Here is a 12,409-nt window from a genome sequence, read left to right on the forward strand (position 1 = left end):
GAGGAGCTACATTTTGGACAAAAGAAGAAAAAGCATTTGGACTCCAAATTCAATCCGACCACACTCTTTCTGAGCTAGTGGCTTCCAAAACTATATAAAATGTATTAGATCGTGCTCTTCAAACATGAAGCGACATTGTGTTTATAAAGTCCCTTGAGATTAGTCAAGAGAAAGTGCTATTCTCAAATCCATTCAGAAGACTAAGGTTTAAAGATGTCACATATACTTTTAAAGATTAAGGGGAGGAGAAAGGGATGGGGAGCTCAGTTGCTTGAGCGTCTGACTTTGTGTCCAACTTCGGCTCAGGTCACAATCTCACCATTCGTGGGTTCGAGCCCCACATCGGGCTCTGTGCTGACAGCTCAGAGACTGCAGCCTGCTTCAGATTCTGTGTCTCCGTCTCTGCCCCTCCGCCACTTGCACTCTGTCTCTGTCTCTCAAAAATAAATAAATGTTTAAAAAAATTTTTTTAAAAAGCGGGGGGGGGGGGAGGGAGAGAGAAAGGAGTCCATGTGGGAGGAGAAAAATAAACTTCTTTAAAAAGACCAGCAGCCAAAAACAGCAACAAGATCCCCCAAAAATGATTTATTTAAACATTTTTAACGTGTATTTATTTATTTTGAGCGAGCGAGAGAGGATGTGTGTGTGTGTGTGTGTGTGTGTGTGTGTGTGTGTGTGAAGGGGAGGGGCAGAGAGAGAGAGGGAGAGAGAAAACCCCAAGTGGGCTCCACGTTGTCAACGCAAAGCCCACGGTGGGGTTTGATCTCACAACCATGAGATCACAACCTGAGGTGAAATTAGGAGTTGGACATTTAACTTAGGCACCCCACTTCTTTTTTTTTTTTTAGCGTTCATTTATTTATTGTTGAGAAAAAGAGTGAGAGAGACAGAGAGAGCGTGTGCACTCAAGTGGGGGAGGGCAGAGAGAGAGGGAGGGAGAGAATCCAATGTAGGCTCTGTGGTGATAGCGTAGGCTTGAACTCATGAACAGGGAGATATTGACCGGAGTCAAGATCAAGAGTCAGATGCTTCACTGACTGAACACCCAAGCACTCCCCAAAAATGATTTTAATACACACATAAATGCACTCATAAAGTCATGGACAAGGGAAAAACCCAAAGATCTAATTTAAGAGAATCATATGCTGGAAAGCATTAACATTTTTAGCATTTGGTTAATCACCGTTACTTCCAAGATAAGTTCTAGGGAAGGAGGGAAGAAAGAAGACAGGGTTTGTTCATATGGGTCATCTGAACAGGTACATGTGCCTGATACAAAAAAATAAAAATAAAAATAAAAAGTACAACTGTAGGATATTTGGTTGAACAGGCCAGCAGAAATTCTCACAGTTGCACATACTTAGTTCCTCACAGAACCAAAAGTAACTATTCACCAGGAAGGGCACTACAAAGGGATAAATAAGAAAGTATGAGTTTCAGTGGTGCTTCTATCCTTGTCTTGCTTTGAATCCTCAGGGAAATCCATTAATTTTGGTGTTTCAGTCTCTTCACAGGGTCAAACAAGGACAGTGATACCCACTGTACCCAGCTATATTTCATTGCTGCTGGGGACAAACAGAAATGCGACCACCAGGATTTGAGCACCGCCTGTGCTTTGGGTAGAACGGAGGGAGGCAGGGCCCTGAAACCATCCACTGGGGCTCCCAGGGATGCAGGGAAACTTCTCATTTGCCCTGACAGTCAGTTACTACAGCTCTTGTACCCTGCCACGCTCACTAGGAATTACCTTCAAAAAAAGTTAAAAGTGAAAAGAAATAAATGTGTACCGAAACTTAGTACACATGTTTGTGGTAAAAATCCATTCTGTAATTTAATCCCATATACGCTTTTCTCTGCCACTCTAAAGTTTCACTGGCCATACATTTTGTTGCTGAGTCAATGTAAAAATATATTTTATTCATAGTTTTTAGATAACTTTTCTAAAAATTTAATTATGGTTTAATCAGAGTTTTATGTTTATTGACTAAGTATATTGTTACATTTGCTGCTATAGTTAGCAGTCATAATAGAATCAGAATGTTTGAGAATCTTATACAATATGTATTTTCTAAACACGCTAAGCTTGTTAAAATGCTATATTGATTGTGCCCTAAAGCAAGTTCTAATTTTGTCTGAACATTTTCACTTCATTATTTGAACTCACCAAACAAAAACCATGAACTCTACTTTTAGCAGTAATACTGAACATTCTTTTTCTTTCTTTCGTTTGTAATACTGACAAGGAAAAGTATGAAAATTTTAGGGTCAAGGGGATAACACTTAAAACGCAAATCAATGTTTTAAGAAATTTTAGGCTTAATTCCCACAACCTAACTATCTATTGCTAGTTCCCATCTAATTCCATCATCTGCTCCTCTGATTTAGTGGTAGCGCACAGATCAGAACCGAAACGTATTTCACTCCAGTAAGGTGGCAATTTAACAGAAACAGAGACTCTTATATATAAGTAACCAATGATAGAGCAACGGGGAAAAAAAAAAAAAAAAAAAAACTGGCAGAAAGTTATACACACTAAATGCCTTTTGGACTTCCCAGTGAATTATTTTCAAAAAAGCAATTTAAGTAAATACCCTAGATGCTACGGTACACAAATATTTGCTTGTGCTATATGCCAACCAAGAGACTACATTTTTCTAACACACTGGAGACTATAAAATACCTAAAAAAAAAAAAAAAAAAAAAAAGAAAGAAAAAAATTTAATGTGTCTTATAAATCAAGAAATGCACCACCTCCACTAGCATAACCATACAATTAATCTAGGGATTTGATTATTAAATTCTAAGTTTTTGATAAGGAAAGAGACCCAAAAGATAGAGTAACAAGACATATTGCAATAACTCTGCCAAGAAATGGTTGTTTTCATGTCTATTAAAAAGCCTCTAAAATTAACTAGAGATGGTACATCACTGACTTTCAGAATTATATATTTATCTTATATCCAGAATTAATTTGGGTTAAAGAGGAGGAAACTCAAGAGAGGGAATGTCAAATAGAAAACCCCTAGCTTGAGGAGTGGTCCCAAGTACTAATCTAAGTGTCAGAACACCTGAATTCTGTACAATTTCTAAAAATTGTACATATTAAACGTGTATGACTCAATGCTTTGATACTGAGTTCTAATCTTGATTTGAACCTTGGGCATGCCCCTTAATTCTTCCAAGCTGTATCTTTCTCACTGGTGAAAAGGGGGTAACCTTCTGAGAAAGGATTCAGCAAGGCCTGACAGATCCAGCATGATGAGGCCTCTGCCTGTCTCTCTGTTCTCCCCTGGGCTCACTCTGCTATAGCCACACTGGCCTGGACACAATATATTCATGCCTATCTTCAGGCTTTTGCCAGAGTGGCTCCTTCTACCTGGGAGGTTCTTCTCCCAGGTTTTCCCATGACTGGCTCCTTGCTGTCCTTTAGGTCTGAGCTCAAACATCACCTCTTGAGAGAAGGCTTGCTGAGCAACTATTTTACGTTCTTTACAGCACTTGCAAGGTCTGATATCATCTTACTTCAGTATTCATTTCCTTGATTATTGTCTGTTCGCCCCACTAGTGTGAACTCCAGGAGCACAGGGGCCCTGTCTTATTCACTACTGGACACAAATATACAGAACACTCCTTGGCATAGAATGACAGTAAGGACAGTAGACCCCAGAACAAGATGGGGGTTGGGGGCACTGACCCCTGTGCCCCCTGTGTAGTTGAAAATTGGCATGTAACTTTTGACTCCCTAAAAACGTAACTACTGATAGACTACTGCTCACTGGAAGCCTCACAGATAACATAAAGTCGATTAACACATACTTTCTACGTCACATGTTATATACCGTAAAAGAAATGTTATTAAGAAAATCATAAGAGAAAACACATTTACAGTGCTGTACTGTTTACTGAAAAAAATCCACATATAGGTGGATCCATGCAAGTCAAACCTGTGTTGTTCAAGGGTCAACTGTATTTAGTCAATGAATAAATGAATAAACAATAAGATACAATTTTAAAGAACAAAACCAAGCAAGACATGACATAATATTTTTATAGTAGCTGAATGCTGAATTAATTCTGCAACATCAGCCTCAGGAGTGACCTCTGTAGTCAACTCATGTCCAGCTCTAAGTGGGAATTCTTTTCTCAGTGGTTCTGAACACCAGCCATGCTGTTGTGCTTAAGGTAAGAGGGTTCACAGTCCCAGAGCCACCCAGCCACAGACCACACTGTGTGTGCCTCCTCAGACTGTGAAGAATCTGCCTCTGCAGGTTAATTCCTGAATCACTGCCCCAGTTCCTACGGTAGGTGAGGTGCAGTGCCTGGCCCTGAGGACGCCCACCGAGATTCACTGACACAGCTCTCCTCCGGGGAGGACCGTCCAGTGGGAAGAACGGTAGGAAGAGTGCATCACTCACTCTAACCGAAAGCAGGCTGGTCAAGAGACACTCCAGAGGAGCAATCTGAGGCTAGCCTTCAGAAACACACAGAGCAAACCTGTTCTTCTGTCGACAGAAATGACTTTTTAAGAAGTCAGAGGTCATGGAGACCCTTAATCTTCAAATAAACGCTGGCCAATTCCTTCAACCACTTCTCAACTCAAATACCAGTTCTTCCATGAGGCCTTTACTGATTCTTCCCGAGGAAAGAGCCAAAACTCATCATCCCTTCCTCAGCCCCAACCCGGGGCCTGGGTATTACACATACAGACATGCGCCCTAGACTGGGAAATCTGCACTTACTTCATCTATCTGGACAAGATTGAATGAGAGCCAGGCCATCCCCAACAACCAGCAGGGTGCCATCCACACAGCAGGCACTTACAATGAGACTGTTCAGCGAGTGTGTAAAGGAGGATTGGAGAGGCCCAATTCCTGGGCCCCCTTATTATTCTCCCCATCCTTCTCTGGGTGGTCTCTGGACTGTCCATATCTCTGTACAAACTCAGTACCCAGAACTAGACACGCGAGTCCCAAAGTGGCATGCTACAAGATGAAGTCAAACCCAGATGTTGTCCCCTCCTAATGCAGCCAGAGGATAGATTCCAAAGGAAAACAAGATCTCCCGCACCCTATAAAAACCCATGTGAGCTAATGTATATCTCTTCACAATCACTTCTGCTTGGGGACTTTAAATTTCTTTATAAAGTAAGCATTTGTACTAAAATAAAATAGTAGAAAGAAGTCCTGCCACTTTAAAACTATTTTTTCCCTGAAAGGAGATGGTGTTGAAATACTTAGATTCAGCAAATTCTTACTTGAAATATTACCATAATGTATTGATTTTTACCAGACTCAATTGACTGAAAAGTTGTTTGTATAGCAATATTGGCCAAACCAATATACTAGAACAATTTTGTTACCCATAGTAATCAAGTGCATTTCTGAAGTATAATTATACTGTCATAAAAATAAAGCCAAGATACCCTCTTCCAAGCAATAAAACAATAGGGGCTATAAAACAGGAAGAAGAAAAGGCTAAATAGATGAGATTTTTTAAAATTAAATTTAGTGTCTTTTAAGAACACCTCCGCCTCCTTTTCCTTCCCTTAAGCCAAGGTTAGCAGAAATGATCAATACTTCAATCTCAATAAACTATTTCAATAATAGTTAATTCGGGTGGAAACAGAGTCTGAAAATCTCTGCTCAGCGACCTGTAACATCCTGTCATGTTGGTTAGATGCCAATAATCCATCATTGCCATAATGGATATGAGCACGTGTGAACATGGAGTGGGGGAAGCAAAGGTGGGAAAGGTGTAGAGAGTCACAAGCTCAGGTTCATTCTTTAGAGTCCAATCAATACAATACACATTATTGTATGAAACAAACCTATAACAGTGAATGCTGAGAGAGGGAGAGAGGGAAACATACATAATTAATTTCACTTGACAAACAGTCATTGATTTTCTGGAAATATTAATATCCTTGTTTGTCACATGATACTTTAACACAACCCAGCCATATACAAGTATTTAATTCTGTATTAAGATGATATCTTGTTTGCTTGTTTAAAATATGATCTTGGCTGCAAGGAAAAGGCTCTTCATTTGATTAGAAATTTAAAGTTAAAATAAATCAAACAATCACCCTAGCTCTTGGGTCAATATCAAAACCACTTAAAAATTACTCTTAATTTACAAGATGCACCTCAGGGAAAAAAATATAAAGGAGTGGGGTCACTGGTGCAGTCAGTAGAGAAGCTGGGGTCAGAACTACTGCTGATGTGGTTTGGCATGTTCAGGGTGGCCAGTGAAAGAGAAGTGAGAGCTTTCTGAGTACTATGTGGTTCCCAACATTTTCTTCAACGACTCCTTTTTATTATACTTTCCCCTCAAGAATCCCGTATTTTGACAAGTTTGGTTTACTAAACAGCATTTAATTAGACAGCAATTCATGTGTTTTCTCATTTTATATAACTGACCACCAGAGCTTCTAATTTTCATTAAATACATCATGTTACTGTAATGAGTTGATCTAATTCCAGCTCCAAAAACATAAACCTAATGTTTTACATGGCCTCTACAGCCACGTAAAGGGCAGAATACAACTTAATAGTTAGTTCATGTGATCTCAGTTACTATCTCCAAGGACCATCCTTACCCTATTGCCTAACAAATATCTCATAAATGAATAAGACAAAAGAGAGAAGGACGGGCCAACACCTTTGAGAATTATTATCCCTTCCCTCTTCATGTTGTCTCTAGATATAGTCAAATCAATTCTTAAATAATGGTATATATCCAATCTTAAAATACCATGTAGGCAGTATATATGCTACCCATTATATCACTGAGAAAATCCTACCCAAAATTCAGGTTAGACCCTTAATGTAACTATAGGAAGCAACTGGAGGCGGACATTTCATTACTGTTTTCAAACACCTACATATGTGGCCAAAAAGCTGATAATCTTTTTGGAAAGGAAAAAATAAAATAAAAGATGATTCTTAAGTGCTTGTTAGCTAACTGACTTATTAGCATGACTTAAGTCCTAAGAGTTAAGTATTACTTTATTTCTGGACCCAAAGCTTAAGTGACTCCATCAAACAATGCCCTGAGGGAGCAAAGAACCTGAGTGACTGGCCTTCATTATCATAGAATGTTTCCAAAGTAAGTGGGCCTGTTAATTACTTTCATTGCAATGTGACATACTATGCAAAAAAAGAGGGCAGTAACTAGTATGTTGGGTTAATTTATCATTCAAATATATGCCCTTAGTTTAGAAATTCCTATTCTTCTAGGTGAGTGTTGTAAAACAAGTATGCAGGCTCTAAAACTAGCTAGCTATGGGGAGAATCCAATTAAAGGGCCTTACTAAAACCTGCTTGGGAAAAAAACCCCACTTGCCTCATTCTCATTTCAGCCAACATGTATAAAGCATCTATCCTATCCCTAGGACTGTGCGTAGTACACTAGGAAATACAAGGGAACACAATGGACTCTGCTTGACCTTGAGAAACAACACTGCCTGGGGGAAAAAACACAGAGCCAAGAGGAGAGAGACAGAATTCTGGCTTTGCCACTGAATGGCCACAGACCTGGGGGTCCTAGCTTTTTCCCGTGGTCAAATGGGCTTATTAACATTTACCGGCTGTCCTAGAGCAGGCTGAAAACAAAAAACTATGATAAAAGAGAAAATACTATGAAACTTCTAAAAAATCATTGTAATGTAAGGTATAACAAATCATATTCATGAGACAACTAGAGAATAGCAGGAAACTCAGAAGCATACCATGTATCATAATATAATACAGAATTTCTCAAAATTAATTAAACGCAACTCTAACACAATTCAACATCTGGGAGATGTCTGTAGATGTTCCTCAAAATAAGAGCCCTGCAGTCAAGTAAGCATAGGAAGCACAGGGGTCAACAATTTTTCTATTATTTGGTACTACCATTGCCAGTTAGCTAACATTTACTCCGTCGTAGTAAGTTCCTTTTCTATGGAACATCTCATTTAACCTCACAACAACCTTATTAGAGGTCATTACCCCCTTTGACACATGGAAAAATGAGGCAGAAGATGTTATATAACTCTCTGCCAGTCACACAGCTACTTAGGGGCAGATTCAGGGTACACTTACCCACAACACATCCTGTTCTCTACTTTCTCAAAGTTTTCAAAATTCACTGTGAATCTCATAGAGGGGAAGAGGATATGTGTCTTTCTTGAATTGGGGGGGCAGGGGGTTGGAGCAACATGTAACATTTTGGGAAATGGAGCAATAATGAAAGTACATTCATTTTCTTTTCCTAAATTATTCTTCTTCCCAGGCATAAATAAAACTTATAGCCTAAGATATTTCCTTTATAATCCATTTCACCCAAATTAGTAATCCAAGAAATACCAACTTAAAATTACCTAAATCATTATCCTAACACAGAGAATAACTCAGCAGAGGACTATGCGCAGCACCCACAATACCACTTGGTTTAAATGTCTGGGCCCAGAATTTCACACTGTAGAACTGGGGGGAACATCCAAACTTAAAAGGCAAAAATGTGATCAACTATTAAACAATATATATTGCAGTTACACACGATATCCTATCCTTTGAAATTCACAACATCCCATCAGTGGAGCAAATAAGAAAGAAATATTAAACTTTTGCTTTGCATTTATTAGCTTTATTGTACTTTATAAGAAAAAAAATTAAATAGGCCCATTAGCCAGTTTTGTTACCAATGAGTGGATTTTCCAATATTTTCTTCATCTAGTTTATGTAGCATAGCCTGTAATGTAATCATTTTGTTTGAAAAATCACAATTTTTATAGTCAACACCATTAAGGTAAACTTAGTGTAGGAGAAAGTCAATCATAACACATCAAACAGTTTTATGGAGACTTTAGTAAAGTGGATTCTCATTTCTTGACAATTATACCATTTCTTTGTGCCGAACTAAAAGCCAGGGATATAAGAACAATACAACGGAAGCCCAGGCAGAAATGAAGACCAATGATTAATAACAAGTGGTTAAGCAATTTGGTATCTTTACCTTCTCTCCTCTTAAGGATCACCTAAGCAATAAGATAAATGGGATGTCTTCTTTGTATAGAAATATAGTGTGTAAAATAAAGCACTAAAATCATCATGTTACTGCCACTCACCTTCCATAAACAACCACTGTCAAAAATATATTAAATCCAGGGGTTGCTCAGTTGGTTAAGCGTCCGACTTTGGCTCAAGTCATGATCTCATGGTTCGTGGGTTTGAGCCCTGTGTTAGGCTCTGTGCTGACAACTTGGGGCCTGCTTCTGATTCTGTGTCTCCCTCTTTCTCTGCCTCTCTCCCACTCATGCTCTATCTCTCTCTCTCTCAAAAATAAAATAAAACAAAACAAAACAAAAAACCATCTTAAATCTGGGGCCCCTGGGTGGCTCAGTCAGTTAAATGTCGACTTCTGCTCAGGTCATGATCTCACAGCTCATGAGTTTGAGCCCCACCTCAGGCTGTCAATGCAGTGCCTGCTTCAGATCTTCTGTCTCCCCTCTCTTTCTGCTCCTCCCCAACTCTCTCTCTCAAAAATAAACATTAAAAAAAATATATTACAACACACACATATTAAGCACTGGCCACAGTAGATAAGTAAACTCAGGGTAAGTTGCTAATATTAACATATCATTCCAGCAGGTATAGAACTTGTGCTAAGGAGGTGTAAGATAACGTGTTGTTGGGGCGCCTGGGTGGCTCAGTCAGTTAAGCGTCCGACTTCAGCTCAGGTCATGATCTCATGATTCATGGGTTTGGGCCCCGCATCAAGCTCTGTGCGGTCAGCCCAGAGCCAGGAACCTGCTCCTGATTCTGTTTCCCTCTCTCTCTGCCCCTCCCCTACTCATGCTCTGTCTCTGTCTCAGTTTCTCTCTCTCTCAAAAATAAACATTAAAAAATTAAAAAAAAAAAAAAGATACTCTGTTCTTTTATTAGTTCTCCTAATATAAGGAGATCTTGTGGCCATGCTTCTTGGCTACAAACATTAACAAAGCAAACAAGGAGTTACTGTGTAATGGGTACAGGTTTCAGGTTTACAAGATGAAAACAGTTCTGGGATGGATGGTGTTGATGGTTGCACAACAGTATGAATGTGCCTAATGCCACTGAACTACTGTAGACTTAAAAATGGTTAAGACACTAAATTTTATGCTTCTCACCATAATTTAAAAAATAATAAAACATTAACATGATTCTAGATTGTCATTTTTCCTTGGTAGATAGGCAGGTTATTTCCATTCCCCTGCCTCCCTCTCCCCTTTCTGTTGGTAACCTGTGTTGTAAAATAAAAGATTAAAATGTTAACATCTGGGATATTATTTCTAATAAAAATCATCTGCTGGAGTTTGGTAGTCTTACGTTTCCCCCCTTCTAGAATAAACCAGAACACTAAATTCACAATAGGGCTTCAATTTAAAACCACAACCATGCCTGAGCGTTCAACATGTGGCTAAACAGAGCAAATAAATAGGTTAGGAGTCTAAAGAAATGTTTTGGAATTCCATTTGAAGCCACTAAAAGGAACCCAAAGAGTTGAAGAGTTGCTAGAAATCTTTCCTGTTTCTTTCCTGTTTTATTTTATCTGGCTATCAGCATAAAAGCATTAATAAAAAGAAAGGTTGAGGCTTTGAAAAGTGCTCTCTACAGTGAACTTAAGAGAAGCAAATCAGGGCATGCAGGTTCCTCCTTCTGTCCTTTCTAAGGGTACCTGAACCCAAGAACGTTCAGAACAGGGTAAAAACTCCAGTCAGATTACGAGTAAGATGAAGAGATGCTGTTTATGCAGCACTGGGGGGCTACTTGGAAAGGGATGTCAGTACGATCCAGGGAAGGACAAGAGTACCTCAAACTCTTCAGACACAGTAGGTAGCCATGAAACATGTGAAGGGCATGGCCTCAGGATCATGTTAGGGCTGCACTATTATTTAATTCTCTGAATTATTACAGTGGAAGCACTTAACTTTCAGACCAACTATCCACAGTCCCCAGTCATCTGTAGGAAAAAAGAATCCAAATACATGAACATAAGTTCTTAAAGGACTAGATTCAAGAGAATGGACTCCAATCCTGGCTCTACCTGTAGAGAGAAGACTGAAGCCCTGAGTGGGTGAATAGGTCAGACGACTTTGAAGAAGCTTCTAACCCTGAGACACCTAATTCTACGCCAAGGCTGCATCTCTGTGTGGAGGATGTTCTGGGATTTTAAGATGTGACCCTTCATGGTCATAAGGCAACAGGGAAATTTTTATCTATAGTCACGTGGTTAGCAAACACTTAAAATTCCAAGAACATTAATAACCAATTATAAATTATTTCACAACTTTGAAAATATATATTAATATCAACATTAAAACATCTAAGGTAAAAACACAATCATAATGGGATACAGAGTTAGTGTATATATGGAAAACAGCTCTCTGGAGGAAAGCTTTATTACTCCCTCAGGGCTTTCATACAGAGTATGGATTTTTTAATTCCTAGTGGAATATTTTTCATACACCATTGCAGACTATTAAGTACTAGATATTACATTATGTAGTTTAAACTTTGCACTACTGCATGAGAAAGACTTCCCTGTCGAGAGAACTATTTTTTATGGTTAGCATTTTTTAATATGAAAATGAACACTCCTTTAGGGTAAGATCACTGCTACTGGAATTTGGGAGAATTTTATAACTTAACATATTCATCAATGTGTAGAAATTCTCTCGGGGGACTAGGGAGAGAAGGAAATACAACAGGAAGAAGGCTTTTTAATAACTTACAGTGTCGACACAGGGCAAAGCAATGGTATTTATAAGGTTTGTCTTCCACTGGGCACAGCTGTAAAAAGGCAGGGGACTAGAACAGGGTGCTAGCAAGTTTAGAAAAAAATGGTGTTAAAGAGCAAAGGAAAAAAAATGCATTAAACTTCAGGCCAGTTAAAGGTACACCTGTTAATGGTGGACTATTAACGTTCACCCAGGAGAGATGCAGACTCAGAAATATTAAGAAGGCAATATAAATGCACTTTTGCAAGCAATTCCTCAGAAAATAGATGCCTTGCAGAATTTGGGAGTCAAAAGTAGAAATAAAATCTAAGTGCCAGTGGTCATTTAAAAATCTTTGCCACGGAGAACTTGGATACTCACATTTGGCAAAAGTGGATAGAAAGTTTAAACAAAATCGACTACTCACTTGTAGACTGTGCCTCCGTTGCCATGACCAAGAGTGTCTCGATACCGTATGTCTTGTTCATTCATCTCCATGAGAAAGAAAGAAAAACAAAAAGGGTGTCATGCTGTGGATGGAAATGTCAAGGAAAAGCAACTCTGGGCCATAAACAACAAGCAGTCTGGGTCATTTCAAGTTCAGCTGCAAGAACGAGAAGATCAATACAACATTTGCTGTCCAATTTATAAAAGACGATACCAAGGGAC

The 12,409-nt window shown here is 38.9% G+C and overlaps 1 protein-coding gene across 16 annotated transcripts in view; it reads right to left on the bottom strand.

Annotated features, from left to right (window-relative positions):
• Nucleotides 1-12,409, bottom strand: part of MAP2K5 (mitogen-activated protein kinase kinase 5) — a 271,419-nt gene that overhangs the window by 200,250 nt on the left and 58,760 nt on the right. For all 16 annotated transcript variants that reach the window (XM_042988550.1, XM_007084542.2, XM_042988549.1 and 13 more), the window contains exon 8: nt 12,168-12,232. In XM_042988550.1, coding sequence (XP_042844484.1) covers nt 12,168-12,232 — 65 coding nt within the window. The remainder of the gene's footprint in view (nt 1-12,167; nt 12,233-12,409) is intronic.

This window comes from Panthera tigris, chromosome B3 (assembly GCF_018350195.1).
Source record: "Panthera tigris isolate Pti1 chromosome B3, P.tigris_Pti1_mat1.1, whole genome shotgun sequence".
Lineage (NCBI taxonomy): Eukaryota > Metazoa > Chordata > Mammalia > Carnivora > Felidae > Panthera > Panthera tigris.